This window comes from Peromyscus leucopus, chromosome 15 (genome assembly GCF_004664715.2).
Source record: "Peromyscus leucopus breed LL Stock chromosome 15, UCI_PerLeu_2.1, whole genome shotgun sequence".
NCBI lineage: Eukaryota > Metazoa > Chordata > Mammalia > Rodentia > Cricetidae > Peromyscus > Peromyscus leucopus.
The window spans coordinates 60,929,006-60,951,549 of record NC_051076.1 but is presented as its reverse complement, the minus strand read 5'-3'; the positions used below and the strand labels follow the sequence as shown (position 1 = coordinate 60,951,549).

At 39.4% G+C, this 22,544-nt stretch overlaps 1 protein-coding gene across 3 annotated transcripts in view; it reads left to right on the top strand.

The window, feature by feature from the left end:
- The first annotated feature begins 765 nt into the window (after positions 1–765).
- Positions 766–22,544, top strand: part of Rab3gap1 (RAB3 GTPase activating protein catalytic subunit 1) — a 62,032-nt gene continuing 40,253 nt past the window's right edge. For all 3 annotated transcript variants that reach the window (XR_005093033.1, XM_028874938.2, XM_028874937.2), the window contains exons 1-5: positions 766–816; positions 920–975; positions 7,676–7,751; positions 15,624–15,756; positions 18,020–18,098. Coding sequence is in view for 2 of the 3 variants with exons in the window: in XM_028874938.2 (XP_028730771.1) it covers positions 799–816; positions 920–975; positions 7,676–7,751; positions 15,624–15,756; positions 18,020–18,098 (362 nt within the window). In the remaining variant the exon portion in view is untranslated. The remainder of the gene's footprint in view (positions 817–919; positions 976–7,675; positions 7,752–15,623; positions 15,757–18,019; positions 18,099–22,544) is intronic.

Sequence of the window (22,544 nt, the reverse complement as noted above, 5' to 3'; positions counted from 1 at the left end):
TTAAATACAATTTGACCACACACATCTAGGGTCTTTACTATACAGGACTGTATATGTCCGGGGACATCTATGAATGTGGCTCAACACATTTGTAGATGACAATATCATGTGACAATGTCAAAAGGTTCAACAGCTCTGCTTGAGTCCACAGAATACTTTTATTTTTTAAATTCTTTTAAAAATATTTCTGAAGGGGCTGGAGAGATGGCTCATCAGTTAAGAGCACTGGCTGCTCTTCCAGAGGACCCTGGTTCAATTCCCAGCACCCACATGGCAGCTCACAGTTGTCTGTAACTCCAGTTCCAGGAAACCTGACACCTTCACACCAATGCACCTAAAATAAATTTTTAAAAAATTCTTAAATTTAATTTAATGTGTGTGTTTGTCAGAATGTATGTCTGTGTGCATCCACGTGCATGCCTGGTGTCAGTGGAGGCCAGAAGCGGGCATATGATTGATCCCTTTGGAGTGGAGTTACAAACAGTTGGGAACTGTCCTGTGGGTGCTGGAAATCGAACCTAGGTCCCCTGGAAGAGCACCGGGTAGTCTTAACCGCAGAGCCATCTCCCCAGCCACTATAGGGTTTAAAAAAATATTATTAAACAACCTAGAGGGAGCGTTGAAGTCACTCTAAGATCTTTCTGCCTGGAGAAAAGGCACCACGCCCTCCGGGGGCGGACCTGCGCCGAGGCCACACCCACTCTACACGAAGCCACGCCCCCTGGCACACAGCGCCCGCCTCCTAGCTCCCTCCTTCCCGGCAGCCTTCGCGCGCGGCCTGGCACTCCGCTCCGCAAGATGGCGGCGGACAGCGAGGTGAGCTCCGCGCCCCGGTGGCGTCTGTCACAGGGTTCTGCCGCCCACGGCAGTCGCCCCGCGGCTTTAATGCCTGTGCTCTTCTCTCTCTCTCTCCCCGCAGCCCGAGTCCGAGGTGTTTGAGATCACGGACTTCACCACGGCTTCCGAGTGGGAAAGGTGAGTGGCGCCGTGGGTCCCCAACCCAGGTGACGCGGGCTCTGAGGGAGACGCCCACGTCCCGTGTCTCTCCCTGGCCAGCTGTGGCTCCTTCCGCCTCACTCATCGGGGCAGGTCAGACAAACCTTCGGACTTCGCCTTTGGAAAAAAAAAATAATAAGTAAACGACAAGTTGTGTTGACTTCCCGACCCCTCCCCGGACACCGAACACCGCCTCCGAAGTCGTCCCCGTGTCTCCTGCCCTTCTGTCAGTCTGCCTCACTGGCAGAGGCTTTCCTGGAGCGCACCGATCGCTGTCCATCTGCTTTCCTCCCACCGCCTCCACCCTGTCTTCCAGAATCATCTATTTACAGATTTAAAATTTTATTATTTCCTCATTCCTTTCCTTTGTGCCTTCCTTCCTCCTCCTCTTCTTTATTTTTGCAAACAGCGGGTCTTCGGGATGTTCTGATTCACACGTCATTAAATTTTAAACTTGGTTATGCGCCCGGGCTGCCTGAGCTCGTCAAACTCAGATGAACAGCTGTTCCGGTGCCATGGTGTGACCACTGAAGTTAGTGGAAAGCTAAGTTTGTGGACTTGATGGCTTAGACTGTGATTTTTCTATTCATTGTCACAGAAACCCTTTAGTTATGGGTATGGAGGTCGTTTTATTATCGCAATGTTTGTAGGCTTGCCAAGTTTGTGGCTCTCAGAATATCAAATGGTGGCAGAGGAATATATTAACGATCCTTGATGAAATAGTGCTTTGACCTGTATGCCCATCCCCACACTTCAGAGAGGCAGTAAGACTAACACACTAGCAAGACGTTATGGGCAAGTACTCTGTGCCCCGAGCTATCCTGAAGATGGGGAAAGGTATACCTTTTAAATAGCCCAGCAAGCCTGGTAGTCTGGAGGCAGAGCCAGGCGGATCTCTGTGAGTTCGAGGCTAGCCTGGTCTACAGTGTGAGCTCTAGGAAGGCACCAAAACTACACAGAGAAACCCTGTCTCATAAAACCAAAAAAAAAAAAAAAAAAAAAAAAAAGCCCAAAAAATAAGTTAGTTGATACTGCAGAGAACCATTTAAAAAGAGTAATGTGGACTACAAAATTGTTGAAGACATTTTTGTAGGAAAAAGACAGGACATACCCTGCTTTGAAAACCAGAGGGAAATGGAAGCTGGTGAGGTGGCACTTGCCTGTCATCTTGGCTCCTGGGAAGGCTGAGTTGGAAGGATCTCTTGATCTAAGGAAATTAAGACTATAGCCTGAGCAATCTGTCAAGAAAGAAAATGGAAAATGGTTAAGGGTTTGGTTCAGACAGAGAAGGGACTGATATTGCTAGACATGTAAGTGAGGAGCTATCACTGGGAAATAAATACAAGTAAGGAAGAGACCCCCTTCCAGAGCCAAGTGGAGGAATCTAGAGTTGCTGTATTGGACTAAAAAGACTCATACTTGACTATGCATCAGAATTTGCTGGTCTCAACTCTCAGCATTTCCCATTAATGTAGGTTTTAGGTCAGATCCACATAGATGCTTTTCTAACATGGTCCCAGGTAATACAGTTGCTGCTGGTCAGAAGACTGGGTTTAGAAAGAATTGCTGCTTAAGAAAGGGGTAAGATTTTGGCCAGATGGTATAAGGATTGTTTAGTAAGTTGTTACATTGTGGTAAAATGAAGTAAGCAACTTACCTTGATTCATAAAGTAGAACTGTAATTAGTTGAATAAAATGAATTAGATTTAGGAAGATGAGCTTGATGTAAGTCTGAGGGGGAAGGCTCAACTATGAAACTTAAGGGATGAAGAGAAGCATCAAAGTAACCAGAGTGCAGTTTGGGGCGTATTGACTCTAAGGTAGATATTTTGAAGGTAATTAGAAAATATAATTGATCTTGGAGGATGAGTGATAAGGAAACAGTTTTTGGAATGAAAAGTGATAGTTTTCCCCTAGTTAAATAGCTTAAAATTTCCTGAGGGGAGCTAGAGAAATGGGTCAGTGGTTAAGAGCACTGACTGCTCTTCCAGAGGTCCCAGGTTCAATTCTGAGCACCCACATGGCAGTTCCCAACCATTTGTAACTTGTTTCAGAGGATTTGTCACACTCCATGGGCACTAGGTACACACCTAGTACACAGACATACATGCAGGCAAAACACCCACATGCATATAAATAAATTAATTTAATGGGGTTAGAGAGATAGATGGCTCAGCAGTTAAGAGCAGGCTGCTCTTCCGGAGACCCAGGTTCCATTCCCAGCACCCACACTCCAGTTCCAGGTGATCCAATACCCTCACATAGACTTATATGCAGGCAAAACACCAATGTGTTAAAAAAAAAAAGCCTTTTCTCCTGCTGCCTCTGAGCTGGGTAGAGGTGGAGTCTCGGGTGCATTCAAGATTAGAACTTGCCTATAATCCACCACCATGGCGGAGGAAAGCATTGCTGCTTGAGGTGTAATAGATGCCAGTATTGCCTTACAAGAGGTGCTAAAGACCACCCTTGTCTGTGATGGCCCAACACGGCATGGTATTCATGAAGTGCCAAGCCCATCTCTTTGTGCTTGTGTGCAATTGTGATGAGTCTGTGGATGTCAAGTAAGTGAAGGCACTTTGTGCTGAGCATCACATCAACCTAATTAAGATTGATGACAGGAAACTAGGGGGGTGGGTGGCCTCCTTGAACTTGATCAAGAGGGGAAGCTTCTTAAAGTAACAGTTGGTTGCAGATGTGTAATGGTTAGGGACTATGGCAAAGAATATCAGGTCAAAGATGTCATCAAAAGTACTTCAAATGCCAAGAAATGAATAAAAAAATTTTGGCTCCAAAAGAATTTCCTGAGGGGAGTATTAAATTCTTTGGTTGCTCATGTGGAAATAATTGTTAGCACAGTTAGGAGGATTGCCACAAAGTAGGAAGTTAGCTTCTCTTTCTCTTTGTAGAATAAAACCAGTATTTTGTAATTCATGAGGCAAATGTGGAGACTTTGAAGGTTTTTTTGTTTTGTTTTGGTTTTTTGAGACAGGGTTTCTCTATAGATGCCTGGCTGTCCTGGAACTTGCTCTGTAGATCAGGCTGGTCTCTAACTCAGAGATCCATTTGCCTCTACCTCCCGAGTGCTGGGATTAAAGGGGTTTGCCACCACCGCCTGGCAACTGAGGTTTCTTAGGCCTTGATTTTAATATTTGGATGAAAAGTTCTTTTCAGTATTGAATGCAGATGAGGACAGGACTGAGGAGAAGGCTTATTGTAGACGTGAGGGAGAGAACAGCGAGGGGCATCTGGAAGAGTCCAGACTGAACTAGCCCTGAAAGGAGGAGGTGGTGGAGAGGAAGAGAAGAGGGAATAAAAAGACCACATGGGAACCAGGAGACCAAGAGAATGTGCGGCAAAATAGCTGTTAACACAGGGAAAGAGACTAGGGGAGGTGAAGAGAAGCTCAGGGCAGGGAGAGGTGGAGGGGAGGGGCAGGGCATGCCAGCCCAGATGACTGTGACAAATACTTGTTAGTTGGGATGAGGGAGCCTAGTGGTTAGTATAGACCTCGCTCTGCTAGTAAGTACCACAAGCAGAGTTTAATGGAAGAGCCACAAGTCCCTTTTTGCCAGAGATGAGGAGATGACTCCCTTTAGCAAGTAGGAACTGTCTTCTTAAGTCCCCGAGGCAGTGCTGCTGGCTTTTGTCTGATTGCCAGAATGGCAAAAGGAACTTATTGAGACCTAACAAGTGTGTTATAAAGTGGGGAAAAAAAAAAAAAGAGGAACATGACTGCTTCTAGGTATGATGGAGGAGAAAGCTTATTATAGATATGTGGGAGAGCATAGCCAGAGGCAGGGGCATCTGGGAGAGCCCGAGTGGTCATGATCAGACTGAGCTGGGCCATGTGAGGAGACGGAGACGGAGAGGGAAAGGGAGAGGGGAGAGGGGAGAGAGGAAAACCAGATGCAGCTGCCAGGAGGCCCAAAAGAAAGCTGTCCAAAAGACCAGGTGACCAAAATGGTTGGTTATATAGGGAAGGGCATCCCAGCCTCAGGGCTGGAGAGTTCAGGGTAGGGGTGGGGTGTGCCAGCTGGGAGGGCCCTGTAACAGGTGGAGGCGGAGGGGCGCAGGGAGAATCCGGCAGCCAGTGCCTGCTTTATATGTTAGATAGGCACCTCAGCCTTTGTCCACATTTGAAACCTAACAGTTATGTACCATACAGATAATTTATTGAGAAGACTAAATAGAAACCTAAAATTATTATTTTTTCAGTTGAAAAAATAATCCATGTGTAAGACACTGTGTAAGACCTTAGGGATTTAGTAGCTAGTAAAGACAAACAAGGCTTAGCATGTTTATACCCCACTACTGCAGTAAACAAGCAAAAAATGAAAAAAATAAGGTTCCTGTTCTTATTGAAAGTATAGTCTAGCAGGAGAGACAGACATGAGTCAGATAGTATGACCGAGTCTGTAATTACATGTTGACCTAAAAGCTATGAAGGGAAATGGAAAGAAACCTCTTTCTTCCAAAACCATGTACAAAAGAACCTAATATACTAATATAGGAGAAGGAGTTAAGTGACTCATCAGCTGAGATATGGAGAATTGTTAAAGAAAAATGTTACTAAATTTTTCTAGTCAAATCTCAGTATTTGTAGGGTATAATTGTCTCCTAGCAAGTACTGCTAGAGTTCATAAGTAGTTGAAGATGGCTCTTTTACTCTGAAAATTATATTTTAAATTATTTTTATTGTAGCAATAATACCTTGTAAAATTAAAAAATACTTTTGAACCTTCCACTGAATATAGCTATTAAATTTTTGACATACTTCTTTTAATTGTATGTGTAAACTTTTTAGGTCAAACTGTATGAATGATTGTTTCTTCAACTTTCTTTTTTCATTTAACATATAGACATCGTTCTTATTTCCTCAGATGTTCTTCAGAACAATTTTTAGTAGGTACATAGTAGTCTAGTAAGTGGATGTGTCATAAACTTATGACTGTTTGCTGCAATTGCATATGAAAGTAGCTTCCAGTTTTTACTTTTATAAAAAGTGCAGTGTAGTTTAGTGCTTTTCTGTGCAGTTAGGGGTTGCTTGGGATGGGACTCAGGCTTTTTGGTAAGTACTGTACCACTGGGCTGTATACCTAGACCACTCTACTGTATGTTTAATGTACATTTTTGCTCCCCATTGAATATAGTTTTTTTGTTTTTTGTTTTTGTTTTTCAGAGACAGGGTTTCTCTGTGTAGTTTTGGTGCCTGTCCTGGATCTTGCTCTGTAGACCAGGCAGGCCTCGAACTCACAGAGATGCACCTGGCTCTGCCTCCCGAGTACTGGGATTAAAGGCATGTGCCACCGCCGTCACCTGGCTAGTTTACATTTTTATTTGTTTGGTAAACGTAAACTTATTTTTAGTTCATTTTAAATTTAGTAATTGTCATTTGTTTAAACTCCCCCAAAGTGAATTCATATATGAATAATTATTATTTTAATTTTAAGGAGTTAATGAGAAGATTCAGTGAAATCACAAGCTGATTATTATTATTATTATTATTATTATTATTATTATTATTACCTGGTGTCATTACTTTCTTAAATGCATTAACTCATAATGCTCTGCAAGGAAAAATCTGATGCCTTTGAAAACAGTTAACGTTAATTACTCTAGAAGCACTTTCTAGATGTTTTAGGTAGCAGTGCTGTTGCTAGATTGCACCGTATTTCTCTCAATGTAAGCAGCTTGACATTTTTCATTTGTTGATGCTGTGTTAATTAGATACTGATCAAATTTAGCCCACTTTTAAAGATTTACTTATTTGTTTTATTGTCTGTAAAAGCGTTTTCACCTGCATGCATGTCTGCATCACGTGTGTGCCTGGTATCTTCAGGCCAGAAGAAGGCATTGGATCTTCTAGAACTAGAGTTACAGGTAATGTGAGCCACTATGTGGGTGCTGGGGATGGAAATTTTGAAGGTAGGGGGAAGTGATCAGTTGTATAATTGTCCTTAAGTATCATTTTAATCTGTCAGTTTTTGCTTCTCTTCTATTTATTTATTATGTATACAGTGTTCTGTCTGCATGTATGCCTGCAGACCAGAAGAGGGCATCAGATCTCATTACAAATGGTTGTGAGCCACCATGTGCTTGCTGGGAATTGAACTCAGGATCTTTGGAAGAGCAGCCAGTGCTCTTAACCACTGAGCCATCTCTCCAGCCCTGTTGCTTCTCTTCTAAATGTATTGTATCATATTAAGGAGGATTTTTTCACCAGGAGGTGGTGCATGTCTCTAATCCCAGCACTCAGGAGGCAGAAAGTAGTCTGATCTATGTGAGTTTGAGGCCAGCCTGGTCTACAGAGCTAGTTCCAGGACAGCCAGAGCTGTTGTTACACAGAGAAACCCTGTCTCAAAAAAAATAAAAAGAAAGAAAGAAAAAAGGAAAAAAAAAGAAAGAGGATGGATTGTTTTTCGTTTATATTTTGTGGAAAGAAGACTTTTATTGAGTTAAATAGATTTAAATGAATCAAAAATTAAGAGTAATTCAACTAAACAACATTGTTTCTGCTTTTATTCTATATCCCTAAGTTAGGCTCATAGTATTAAACTTGTTGAGAATTCTCTAATCATCTCTAATGTTAGGATGTAAGGAAATGTCTTTCTAAAGAAATTGTATAGTAATAGAAAAAAATGTATGGTTATGTATTTAGAAAGTTTTCCCTTCTTCTTAGGTTTATTTCCAAAGTTGAAGAAGTCTTGAATGACTGGAAACTAATTGGAAACTGTCTGGGAAAGCCACTTGAAAAGGTCAGATCTGTTTGCTTGTGTCTCTAGTTTGGGATTTACTTTGAGATCCTATTTTTATGCCCTTAATTACACATGGTGCAATTGAATTAAATGTTTAAATTTTAAGTTATATATAGTCTTTATGAGCATCAAATATCATCTAAAATAATTTGGATTGGAATTTGTAGCAAATGATATATGTAAGGCATTTGTAAAGTTATTTACTTATTGATTGATTTGGTTTTTTTGAGACAGTGTCGCACTGTGTAGCTCTGGTTGTCCTGGAACTCACTATGTAGACCAGGCTAACTTTGAACTCAGAGATCTGCCTGCCTCTGCCTCCCCAGTACCAGGATTGTCACCAGGGCTTGCTTTCGAAACATTTTTTTTTTTTTCCGAAACATTTTTTAAATCATAAAGTTTTACATATTATGAATGTCTTTGTGTGGTTTCATTAATTTCTTCTGAGTTTACTTTTCTCAAAATCTAAGTTTTCTTTTAACCAATAAATATTTTTCCAAAGTTTTGTTTTGTTTTGTTGGTTTTTCAAGACAGGGTTTCTCTGTGTAGTTTTGGTGCCTGTCGTGGATCTCTGTAGACCAGACAGGGCCTTGAACTCACAGAGATCCACCTGGCTCTACCTCCACAGTGCTGGGATTAAAGGCATATGCCACCACCACCAGACTTTTTCAAAGTTTTTAATTGATCAGAGGAAATTGGACTTATCAAGAATTCATTAAGAGAAAAACATCTTAGTATAACAACTCTTGATGTAATTACCAGCTGCAGTTACCTTACTCAATTTATATTGATACTGTACTAATAATAACCACACTCTAGATGTTTCCTCAAGAGAATATTCTGAGAACAGACTTCTTGATTTACTGAAGGGATGTAATTTGATCTAAAGCTTATCCAGATGTGGATGCTTAGGAAATCTTTAAAAAAAATTATATTTGTTTGTAGGCATTGGTTCTTTCCTTCTTCCAAGTGGGTCCTGGGGTTCAAAGTAGGTCATTGGGCTTGGTGGCAAGTGTTTTTACATGTTGAGTCATCTTGTTGTCCCTGAATTCTTTTAAAGTAAAATTGATCATCTTTTTTTTTATTATTATCCTGAAAAGACCTTGAAATCCCAATATTTGCTAGGGATTTCAACTTCATGGTAGTGATAACAGAATTTAGGCAGTAAGATATTTTTTCCCATATGAATATGAGCAAAAAAGCAACTGTGTTGCATGAAATCTAAATGAGCTTATAATAAGAACCTGGAGACACATATTGGGGTAAATGCTGAAAGATGAGAGAGACGAAGGAACGAGCCACTAGAGAAACTTCTCACCACTCCCAAATCCTCAGGAGATCCTGTCTCCATGAATCCTCAGACTGATTGCCTTTGGGTCCTCAGCTGAAAGTCGTAGTTCCTATCTCCTCACACTTTATATGCCTTTCTCCGCCCAGCCATATCACTTCCTTCCTAGTGCTGGGATTAATGGTATGTGTGCTTCCCAAATACTGGTAGCAAAGGCATGAGATCTCAAGTGCTGGGATCCCAAGTACTGAGATTAAAGGTATGTACCACCACTGCCTGGTTCTGTTTCTCTCCTAGACTGAATCAATATCATGTAGTTAAGGGTGGCTTTGAACTCACGGAGATCCAGATGGATCTCTGCCTCCTGAGTGCTAGGATTAAAGGTGTGTGCCACCACTGCCTGGCTTCTATGTTTAATCTAGTGGCTGGCTCTGTCCTCTGATCGTCAGGCAAGCTTTATTTGATATACAATATATCACCACACAACTGCATATAGAAATCACAGTATTAAAGATATGTTGGAATATACAGAATAAATTGGTGTTCTATGTTAAAACTCTCATTTAAATTTTTGAATAAGGAAAATGTGAAGTTCTCAAATGTAGCTCTTTCTGCTGCCCTTGAAACACATGCATAGACATATGTATGTGTTTATGAAGTTTGTATAGACTCCAACAAGGTCAAAGGCACAATGAGCTGGATGTATCTGGAAGGCAAAAAGATTTGTATTTTAAAAACAAGAGCTATCTCAGGTACTTGTAAGATCTGATACTGCATTCTTGAATCCTTTGATTTATATGTATTTACTGAGTACTTGGTATGTATCAGTGACAGTGAGAGATAGTAAGATCCTTCTCGTGAGAGAAAGAAGTCATGAGGAAATAAGAGTAAGATAGTAGATGTTGGGGTTTAAGTTAGTAGTATGTTTATAGTAGGTTCATACTACAGACATAGTTGAGGCTGAAGAGATGTTAGCTCGGACCCTTTTCTCTCTCTTAGTGCATCAACAGGTAGAGGAAGAAGCTGATTTTAAGAGAAGCTGCAGTTGGTAGGATTAAAGAAAGTATAGATGAAAGGGATTATTTGGTAGAAAAGAAGTTTAGACTGGACAGTGGTGGCACACACCTTTAATCCCACCATTTGGGAGGCAGAGGCAGGTGGAGCTTTATTAGTTCCAGGCCAGCCAGCTCAACAATGTGAGTTCCAGGACAGCCAAAGCTACACAGAGAAACTGTCTCAGGGGGGAAAAAAGTCTAGATAATGCCTAAGTTTTCATACATGTAAAGGACAGTGATTACCAGTTCTCATCTGAGAAGGAATTTAAAATAAATTTCTGTTTCAAAATTTTAATTCTGGGGCTGGGCGGTGGTGGCACACACCTTTAATCCCAGCAGATCTCTTTAAGTTCGAGGCCAGCCTGGTCTACAGAGTGAGTTCCAGGACAGCCCCAAGGCTGTCATGGAGAAACCCTGTCTTGAAAACCCAAAAAAAAAGGGCCTGGAGAGATGGCTCAGCAGTTAAGAGCACTGGCTGCTCTTCCAGAGGACCAGGGTTCAATTCCCAGCACACACATGGCAGCTCACAACTGTAACTCCAGTTTCAGGAGATCTGACACCTTTACACCAATGCTCATAAAATAAAGTTAAATAAATTAAAAAAATTTTAATTATAGGGACTGGAGAGATGGCTCCGCTAGGCACTGGAGTTTGAGTCTCACATTCATGATGGGCTCCTCATAGCTCTCTGTCTCCAGCTTTAGGGAATATGTATGACATCCTTTTCTGTATTCTGTGGGCACACTCACTCACACGTGCATGTACTCATGCCATACATATACATGAAATTAAAAATCTTAAACATGTAATTATAGACAATTTCAAAATAAAATTTATAAGATAGTGTAATGAACTCCCATGTGCCCATCACCTATATTCAGCAAAATTAATCTTTTTCCATTTCTTGTTCAGTCATACCCCTGTCTACTTCCTTTACTGCTTACTAAATTTTTAAAATAGGCTCCTTTGCCCAGAGGCAGGTTTTGTTTGCTAGGTAAACACACACACACACACACACACACACACACACACACACACACACACAGTAAAATTTAAAAACTGGATAGATTCACTTTTATCCAAAGGAGGTTTTGTAACTGAGCTACTTGACTGTTAGAGAACCTGAAGTGCTGAGAAATGGATTTAAGAGGGGATTGCAATTATTGAGCAAACACTGTGGTACTATCTATACACTATTACTGGGTCTATGTCTGTTGGCTTAGTTAATCCTTAAATAAACTTTATTGATGAGGTATTACCCTAGTCAGTGAATGTGGGATGAGGTCTGGAGTTCATGTAGTAGTTTGCTTGATTATTTTGCTAGCAGTTGATGAAGTAGGGCTAAAGCTAGGTTTCATCTTTCAAATGCATATTGTTTTTCTGTTTTACTTGGTGAGGTTTTGCTATGATGAAATTTAAGTAAATGTAACTTACTTAAGAATTGAGGTAGATTTCTAAGGGAGCCCTTTGAATTTTAGTGTTTTGGGCTTTATAAAACAAATGAACCTATAATCTTACTTGAAGTTGGGGGAAAATTAAAGAAATGGTCTTTGAAATTCTTTTTTTTTTTTGGTATTTTGGTTTTTCGAGACAGGGTTTCTCTGTGTAGCTTTGCGCCTTTCTTGGAACTCGCTTTGTAGACCAGGCTGGCCTCGAACTCACAGAGATCCTCCTGCTTCTGCCTCCCGAGTGCTGGGATTAAAGGTGTGCGCCACTACCACCCGGCCTTTGAAATTCTTTTAGTTTTAGAATTTTATGATTCTATGTAGCTGGCAAAAATTGCAAGTACTTTTTATCAAATTTAGATATGTCATGATCTGGTAATAGATCAACTCTCACCCCTTTGAAAAATTAATGAAGAAGAATCATTAACTTTAGAATATTAATAGAAAACTAATGGACCCCCACAGCATTGAAGTGAGTTTGGATTTTTCACACTCACTTGGCAGATTGGAGCGACACTGACTTCCATACTTAGAAGTTCCTATGGTAAATGTGCAATGACTTTAACTGTAGTTTTTCTCTAGCTTTCTGTAAGTCAAATTTGGGACAGATACAAACTGTAAATATCCGGGATTTCTTTAAGAACTTAGATGAAGATCATTCACTGAGAATTCAGTGTCTCTAAAATGAAGTGAAAAATAAAAGCAGTGTTGAGCTGCTCATAATTTTTTTAGGGGTGGGGGGAATAGGACTATTTAAAATAAGATCTTTTTATTTTATGTTTTTTAATTTTCATTTGTTTAAAGAGTAGCCATAGTGTTGACTGTGTCTTTGGTTGGTATTTTATTATGTTTCCTACTATCAGATTTGAACTTTGGAGAAGATTTTTGTTATATTTGGTAATGGTTTATTTTTATTTTTGTTGTGTAGATGGCAATAGAGCTCATTTTAATAGCAGTGATACCTGTGGGCTGTAAAGTCACACTGATTGTCAGAGTTCTGGTACTGTTGCTCATCTGTTAATGACACTGCGTTCTCAGTCAGCATTAGCTGTTAGTACTGCCACTTTATTACGTATGTTCAGAGACTAGAAAATGATACACAAGTAAAGAAGACTACAATAGGATATAAGTATAAAAACAACTTAACACATTTTTGACAATAAATGAATCATTATTCCTTGGAGCACCTAGCTGTTAAACACCTAGCTCCTAACAGGGGTATTATATAATGAACCCATGAAATGCTTAAGTTTAATTAAGATAGATGAGAGGTCTCTGTGGACATTTTCAGATGTTTCTCATTATTGCATATTTTTTAAAGACTGCTTACCAATTATAGTGTAAATAAATAAGTGATAAGTAAAATTTTCAGCATGAACGTTGTCAATATGTATTTTGAAACTTAATCTTGTCTGAGACATATGCCACAAAACCCAATAAAACCATGCAAACAATTTTTTTCCTTTTTGAGAATTTAATGACAACATTTCTTCCTTCGCTTCCCTCTCTCCAAACCCTCACATATACCCTCCCTGCTCTCCTTCAGATTCGTGGCCTCTTTTTATATGTGTGTTTTGTCTTTTTTTTTTTTTTTTTTTTTTTTTTTTTTTTTCACTTTTTTTTTTTTTTTTTTTTTTTTTTTTTTTTTTTTTTTTTTGTGTCTTGTGTTCATAGCATCACAGCTGGTAGACTGTTGTTGCCTTCCTCTGAACTACATGACCCTTCTGGTACCTGAAGCTAGTCTCAGGAGGCATTCAGGTCTGTTGCAGGAGGGCTCTGGCTCTTTTTTGAGTGCATGGTATCTTAGCAATGACATATACTTCTGTTTGTAGTAGTCAAGACAACAGAATAGCTATATTTTAGAGTCTCGTGACAGCCTGACCAACAGTAAAAAGGTCTCAGTCTAGTATTGAGTTTTTGTGCTTTGGCTTGGAGGAGCCTAGCTACATGAGAAGGTTCATTGAAACTGTAATTATTCATGAAGTTACTTGTATTATAGATGTGTGTGTGTGTGTGTGTGTGTGTGTGTGTGTGTGTGTGTGTGTGAATTGTTGGTAGTTATTCCTTGTGACTTTCTCAGGCATCCTTGTTATTTTATTCACCTCCTTCCTTCCCTGTTTACCTCCTTCCCCTTTCCTAAAGAGCTCCTCCTTTTCCTATTTATCCAATTAGATCATTTGTATCCTGCATTTCCCTTTACCCTCCTTAAAAGATCTTTCTAAATTCTTAAGAAATGTCTTAGACCAAACTATTTATTCACTTACTTTTGGCAATGTTTTATGTAATGAAATTACTCTACAACTTATTGTAAGCAACATAAATATTATATATTAGCTATTCATAAACATGCAATTTGTATGCAATTTGATTACAGAAACTAATATTCCTTAAATAATGAAAAATTAATAGTTTTATTAAATGATGTCTTGACTCATGTTTTCCTTCTTGGCTTGATATAGATTACATTTTGTTATAATAAATGCAATAGAAGTTTTTTTTTTGTTTGTTTTTTTTGGTTTTTCGAGACAGGGTTTCTTTGTGTAGCTTTGTGCCTTTTCCTGGAACTCACTTGGTAGTCCGGGCTGGCCTCGAACTCACAGAGATCCTCCTGGCTCTGCCTCCCGAGTGCTGGGATTAAAGGCGTGCGCCACCACCGCCGGGCTAGAAGTATTCTTTATAAAAATAATTTAAAACCATAGTAATTTTGTGAGGATTTTAGCAATTACATTTGTTTTGTTTTCAAGACAAGATTTTTCTGTGCAGTCCTGGCTGTCCTGGAACTCACTTTGTAGACGAGGCTCACCTCAAACTCACAGAGATCCATCTGCCTCTGCCTCCAAAGTGCTGGGATTAAAGTCATGTGCCACCACTGCCCAGTGGCGATTACATTTTTATTGCTATGAGTTTTGGGGTTTTTTTTTTGTGTGTGTGTTTTGAGACAGTGTTTGACTCTGTAGTCCAGGCTGTCTTAACACTAAATAACCCACGCTGGTCTTGAACATGTCGTAACTTTGATTGTCGGTTTATTTTTAATCTAGCATACAGAAGATGTGAATTTTTTTTAAAGATTGTTTTGTGTGTGTGAGTGCCTGCATGTATGTCCATGTACCATATATCTGCCTGGAGCCTCTGAGGCCAAATGAGGTTGGGTCCTCTGAAACTAGAGTTAGAGGCAGTTTTGTGAACCACTATGTATGTGGGTGTTGGGAACTGAACTCAGGTTTTGTGCCATGGCAGCAAGTGCTCTTAACAGCTGAGCCATCTCTCTCTGGCCCTGATGTAGATGTGGACCAGTAACACATTCATTGTCTGGTATATTCTCAATAAATGTTGATTGTCTTCCCAAAATATATGATTAATCCCTTGCTTTGTTGTGTGTTGCATAAAGCACACAGTTTAAACAGATTATATTTAGTTGACTAGTTTTTTGTTTGTTTTTTTTTTTTTGGTTTTTCGAGACAGGGTTTCTCTGTGTAGCTTTGCGCCTTTCCTGGAACTCACTTGGTAGCCCAGGCTGGCCTCGAACTCACAGAGATCCGCCTGCCTCTGCCTCCCAAGTGCTGGGATTAAAGGCGTGTGCCACCACCGCCCAGCTAGTTTTTTTTTTTTTAAATAAACAAATAATGAGATTTTTCTGTTTATTTATGATTTCAAACATGGCATAAAGTTATTTGAAAGTTAGGGTTTTTGTAAGTCACTTGGTATTTAATACTCTGGAATATTTTTTAAAATCACATTTATTTAGTTATTTATTTGTCTCTCTGTGTGTGTGCTTGTGTGTGCTTGTATATGCGCATGTGCTCCTGTGTGCTCATGCTGTGGTATGCAGGTGGAAGTTAGAGGACAACTTGGTCAGTTCTCTCTTTCCATATGGCTCCAAGACTCTTCTTTTTAAATAGCCACTGGGTTTTTGTTTTTTGTTTGTTTGTTTGTTTTTGTTGTTGTTGTTGCCTTTATTATGTAGAGGACAACTGTAGATTGCGATTTTCTGATTAGTGAGTAGAAGGGGGGAATCACTGCATAGTAAACACTGTAATGACTTGAATAAGTTGGGTTTTTTTTCCCATTCTGCTGTTAAATGCAGGGTATATTTACTTCTGGCACATGGGAAGAAAGAGCAGATGAAATTTCCTTTGCTGACTTCAAGTTTTCAGTCACTCATCACTATCTTGTCCAAGAGTCCACTGATAAAGAAGGAAAGGATGAAGAGTCAGAGGGTAAGTAAGTTCTCCTAACTCAGTAATATCCATAGAAAATGGTTTTTTACCGCATCTGAAGTAGATTATGAGCTAGTGCTGCATCTGAAGTAGAGGAAGAACTACTGTGACCGTCACTTTAAATTGGTTGAATCGGCACATATTTAATGTGTAACTAATGTGCTAAGTGTTCTGCTAAGTCTTTCTGAATGACATCTTACATGAGATGTGCATTTCAGTTGGGAAGATAAGGTGTTTAAGTGACTGTAAAAGGAGGTAGAAAGGCATAAATAACATCACAAGGACAGATGAAATTCCACTGAAGTTTACATCGGATGACTTATTCAGGAGAGATCAGGTAAGGTTATTTGGAGATTGAAGCAAGTGAGCTGGCCCGTGAAGGAGTGCAAGTAAAGGGAATTTATTGGCTAATAGTACGGTACAATATTTTAGGTCTATTTGTAGGAAGTGCATTAAAATTCTGATTGTGTGGACTTTCTAGTTACCTTTCTAAATGTGTGTTATTTCATTTATAAAGTAAATACTGAGTACCTGGAGGTTAATGTGAAGACTTAATGAGCTATTGTACCTAAGCCCTTATCCCAGTTTGACCTATGCTCAGTATTTAGTCAGTAGATCTTGTAATTGTAGTAGGTCATGTAATCTAAAGTCTGTTCTGAGATTCACTAGTGTGGAACAATGAGCAGAGTGTTGAATAAGCATGAATTTCAGCCGCTAATCAAACACAGTAGTTCCCCTTTTGTCTTAGGGGATTCATCCCAAGATACTTGAAACCATTTATGGTACCAAACCTTCTATATAGTATGTTCTACAAATACACAAATCTGTGACAAAGTATATTTATCAATTATCATTATAAGAGATTGCCAAAGTAAATAGTAAAATAGAGCAGTTATAGTGATATGTTATACATAAAACTTATTTAAAATTAATTGTTTTTTAAATTTACCATTAAATGTCATTGGACCATATTTGGTTGGAAACTCCAGAAAGCAAAACAAAACCATAGATAAGATGAAAGAACTCTACCCATCATAGTCTTTCCAAAATAAATTCGGCACAATGTTTGTTACTTGTTTTTTGGTCAAAGCAGGTTATCATTTATAAGCATGGGCCTGCTTTTCCTAGATAGGCATCATATGATACCTTTTCTGTTAAACATATTCCTACCGACAAAGCTCTGTAACTTCTGATTTAGATTTAGAGAGTGATAACATTAACCAGATAGACACATATGGAGCAAAATAAAACAAGCAGAAGATAAGTATCTGTTCTGGGAGATAGAAGAGGAAGTAAATGTGTGCATTTTGTTGGATAATAATCCAAGGATAGCAGAGTCCAGTGTTATACTGATGAATGAAGGAAACTGTTCAAAATAAAGTTTTGTTGATTTTAAGAAAGACCTTTTTATTGAGATGGGCTGCTAGAGTAAGGGTGCTTCAGAACATTCTGAGATGGCAGATGAAGAGGGCTGGTGTAAGAGAAGATAAATGAATTGAAGGTAGTTAAGGCATTGTTGCTTGTGCTGGTGTACTGTGAAGTCTCCTTTTTATTTGGTTGTGATCAAAACTGTAACAAATGGAAAGAGTTAGAAGTAAAACTTTAGTTAACACATTTAAAGCTACATTACCAACAGTCAGAAGATTGAGAGCTGACTTTATTGTTTTGGAGTTCTTCATTATTTTTTGGTTATTCAGGGTTTCAAAATGTTGATGCTTTTTTATTTATTTTAGAATATTAGTAAAATATATAATAAATTTGCTAAGAAATTATAACTACAAAGGATGCATTTTATAAGCAAATATTTTATGCTTTAAATTTGTTATGTATTCATGAATGTATATAATGATAATTTGTGTCAGTGCCTGATTATGGAATAAAATGTAAGTGCTAAAGATACATGGGTTAGAAATGAGAAACTAAATAGAGAAAGGTTTTATAAAAAATTTTAAAGATGTCTAGGGGCAGTGGTGGTGTATGCCTTTAAATCCCACAGGAGGCAGAAACAGGTAGATCTCTGAGTTTGAGGGCAGCCGAAGCTACACAGAGAAACCTTGTCTCAACGCCCCCACCAAAAATAGAGAGAGAGAGAGAGATGTCTTAGAAAGGATACCTTTAAGAGCTGATAAGGATTTTATAGTAATCTTTAGCAATTGCAAGTCTGCAGTCCAGTAAGACAAACTTTCATCAAAAGCATGTATAAAATGGCTTTAAAATTTAAAGCTTAAATGGACATACTTTTTATTATCAAATGTTTCTGTAGATGCTATTCCACAGTCAATGCAAGATTTGCTGTGTATGAATAATGACTTTCCTCCAAGAGCACATTGCCTGGTAAGATGGTACGTATCTTTTTTATTTAGATGTTTTTTGTGTGTGGGTGTGCGTGTGCGTGCGTGCGTGCGTGCGTGCGTGCGTGCGTGCGTGCGTGTGTGTGTGTTGTTGTTGTTGCTTTGAGACAGGGTATCTCTACATAGCCCTGATTGTCCTCAAATTCTATGCAGACCAAGCTGGCCTGAAACTCACAGAAATTCCCCTGCCTCTGCCTCCCAAGTGGTGGGATTAAAGGTGTGTGTCACTATGCCCAGGTCGTGTGTGTTCAGTGATGGACTAGGGGGCTGAAAGGACCGGCATCTGGCTGTACTTAGAGCTGTTTAATCATAGCAGCAGGTGCAAAGCACAGTCAATAGAGGAAGAAGAGAGGAGTTAAAAACCTGCAGACATCAAGCTTGGAAGAGCTTTTTCTGATGAGATCCTATGGGTTGTACTCAGCTCCCTCAGCAACAAATGATGACAGCATATGAAACATTGTCTCTCAGGAAAGCTTTTTAGAGGCTAACTACTCAAAGCTTTAAAGGACTTGGTCAGTAGGCATCCTCTGTCTGCATAATGTATACCAAAATTCGGACTTCTCAAAGGACAACAGGTGTAGACATAAATCATATTATTTGCACAAGGAATTTAGACACACTAAGTCTTCATCAACCTGGGAATGATGAGAACCCTCTCTAAATCCAGATTCCCAGATGTTAACCGAGAGCCAACTTGATAGGCATCTCTCAGGGCTGCTGTCTTAGGCTTGCTCTGAGCTCTTTTGCACACTGCACTTCATAACCCAGAGTAGTACCTAATTTCAGTTCTGATGAACAGCAGAGAACACTTAAATATAGAATATTTAGTGTGCATTATTGTAAATTTAAGTAAAATATTGACTTCAGCCGGACGGTGGTGGCACACGCCTTTAATCCCAGCACTCGAGAGGCAGAGGCAGGCAGGTCTCTGTGAGTTCGAGGCCAGCCTGGGTTACAGAGTGAGATCCAGGAAAGGCGCAAAGCTACACAGAGAAACCCTGTCTCCAAAAACAAAAACAAAAACAAAAAACAAAAAAATATTGACTTCAAAAAGTTACATGATAAAATCAAAACCCATATGTCTAAGTATCTGTAAATGTGAAAACTCAGTGCAAGAGGCATCTCACATTTGAAGGATTTCTTTGATCTTTGTCAGCTACTCATTCCTAGAGTCTCTGACCTTTATATTGAAGGGACACAGTAAAGAGTACTGTCTAGGGAACACAACTCAGCGAGTAGAGTACTTGCTTACCACGTGTGAGACTCTCAGTTTGATCCATAGGACCTCATAAACCAGATGTGGCAGTACATGCCTGTAATCCTAGTGTTGGTGGGGTGGAAGCAGGAGAGACCCTGTAATAAAATGTTTGCCATATCTCTGGTAGTTGCTTGGAGATTTTTCTCTTTCATCTTCCCTAAAAATTAGAAAAACAACAGCCAAGCATTTGAAAATTAAACATATTAAATGTGCCTGTATTTTCTTTCCTTTAAAAAACATTATTTTAAAATACTTAGATGAGCCAGACAGAGCCATACCAAAGTATATTTTCTACATCAGTGCCTTAGTTAGGGTTTCTATTGCTGTGAAGAGACACCATGACCATGGCAACTCTTATAAAGGAAAATATTTAATTGGGGTGCATTAGATTTTCAGAGTTTAGTCCATTATCATCATGGTGCAGCGTGGTGGCATGCAGGCAGACTTGGTGCTGGAGAAGTAGCTATGAGTCCTACATCTGTTGTTGGCTTGAAGGCAACAGGAAGTGAACTGACAGTGGGTGTGGCTTGAGCATATATGAGACCTCAAAGCCTGCCTTCACAATGATATACTTCCTTCAACAAGGCCACACCCATTCTAACAAAGCCACACCTCCTAATAGTGGTACTCCCTTTAGTGGCCATTTTCTTTCAGACCACCACAATCAGTAATCTAGCTATGGCTTTAGTAAGGAAAAAGGCAGTGGCCCCACTGTGTGACAAGTGTACATTACAGATTTGATGGGGGCGTATATCCCTCTAATGCACGTAGATCAAGTCAGGAAAATGTTTCTTAGAAGAACTGATAATGCACCCTAATCCTCAAGAACACATGAGAGTAAGCCAGGCTGTTTTGGTTAGAATATGAAATGCCCCCCATAGCCATTAGTTAACTGGCATTCCTTCTATAAGCTTTGGTAAACCAGTATTTATTTCCCATCTGTATGAATTTTCATCCTTTTAGTAACTCATAAAAGTGGAGTATTTATCCTTTTGTGACTTACTGGCTTACTGTGTTTTCAAGGTTCATTTATGTGCATTCAGTCTGTTTTAAGGGCTACTGTTCCATTGTATGATATAATCCATTGTATTTTGTGTTGGCTCAAGGTGTTTATGGGCCTTCAGGTTGTTTCTTTGTTTGGATGGCTTGAACAGGAGCGCTTGTTTTTGTTTTTTTTTGATCTGTACCCAGAATTGGGATTGCTAGTATGAGTAGTAGTTCATTTTTAATTGAAAACATTTTATTGTCATTCTTGAGCTGGGCTTTCACAGTGTAGTCCTGGCTGGCCTAGAACTTGCTATATAGACCAGAAAAAGACTTCCATACTGTTTTTCACAGCAGCTTCACTACATTCTGTTCCCACCATTACAACCAGAGTTCAGGTTTCTTTTTCTTTTCATTTGGTAATAGCATCCTAATGATTGTCAAGTACTGTCTCATGATGACTCTCTGATTTATGTGCCTCCTACTAACTACTGATATTCATCATCATTTCATGTGATTTTTTTTTTTTTTTTTTTTTTTTTTTGGTTTTTCGAGACAGGGTTTCTCTGTGTAGCTTTGCGCCTCTCCTGGAACTCACTTGGTAGCCCAGGCTGGCCTCGAACTCACAGAGATCCGCCTGCCTCTGCCTCCCAAGTGCTGGGATTAAAGGCGTGCGCCACCACCGCCCGGCGTGATTTTTTTTTAAACCATTTGTGTAACCTTTTGGGAGATGATAGTTGTCCAGATTCTTTGTTTATTTTTAAATACAGTTGCCTAGCTGGCCAGGGTGTGTGCGCCTTTCATTCTGGCACTAGGAGGCAGATCTTTGTGAGTTCTAGGCCAGCCAGTATTACACAGTAAGACCCTGTCGAAAGAAACTAGAAAAACTTAGTTGTTTACTTTTTGTTGTTGTTGGTTTTTGCACACGTTCTTTCTCTCTCTTTTAATGCCTCCGCCAGTGTTTGTTGACTTGGTGAGAGAATGATTCCAGGTCTCAAGTAGAGCTTGTGAGGAAATTTAAACCAGGGAGTTATTTTGATAGCTTTACAGATCATAATGATAGGAAAAAAGATGCTAAAAATTCAGAGAAGGGTGTATGTTTAATGCAGGTTATCAGTTGATATTTAAGCTAACTCCTTAAGAAAATAGTGCATGCATGTGTGTGTGTGTGTGTGTATTTCACACAGAAAACAATGCATGGGAATAGAAGACATTGCAGATATACTCAAGCATTGCCCTTTACTCAAGCAGACAACAATTTATTAAAACAGGGTTATTTGGCAGCAGATATCAGTGTCAGAAAGGCAATGGTTGTTCTTGTTATTCAGGAACTTAACTTCCATGAATGTACTGTACAGATGAATTTCTAGAATTCACCCTTTAAGTTATTTCAACACCAGTGACATGGGAGCAGAAATGGTCAGTAGAGATTGGTCCATGAAAGTCAGGAACACACAGAACATTTCTGGAAGAACAACAAAGAAACCCAAGGATAATTCACTCACTTCATGGATTCTTTTAGTTGCCTGCTGCTGCCCCCACATGATGAATCTTGATTTCATGGGTCAGAGGGTGGTGGTGAGCTGAGGAATAAGATAAATTTTGCTCATGAAACCCACAAACAAACTATCAGAATCATAGCAGCATCTAAATAGTGAACAGAGTGTGAATTAGACTTTAAGGAGAGTTTTTATATACTGCACTCCAAGGGATTTCTTCAGAAAGTTCGATAAATCAGCATTTATAACTACACACTCAGAGACTATCATAAAATAGGCAAGTAAGTTTGAGAAATTTCTTTTATAAATTATCTTCTTTATTTAAAAATTATTAACTAAAAATTATTAAATACTCTTTGTTTTTGTTTTTTTGGTATTTCGAGACAGGTTTTCTCTGTGTAACAGCTCTGGCTGTCCTGGAACTCACTCTGTAGACCAGGCTGGCCTCGAACTCACAGAGATCTGCCTGCCTCCGCCTCCTGTGCATTGGGATTAAAAGTATGTACCACCACTGTCCGGCTTAATAATTACTATTTTTTAAAAGTTAGGCAGCAGAGGCTGGAGCAATAGCTTAGCTATTAAGAGCACTGCCAGAGGAACTGGGTTTGGTTCCCAGCACCCACAGGCAGCTCCCAACCATCCACAACTCCAGTTCCAGGGGATCCAACACCCTCTTCTGGCCTGTGTTGGCACCAG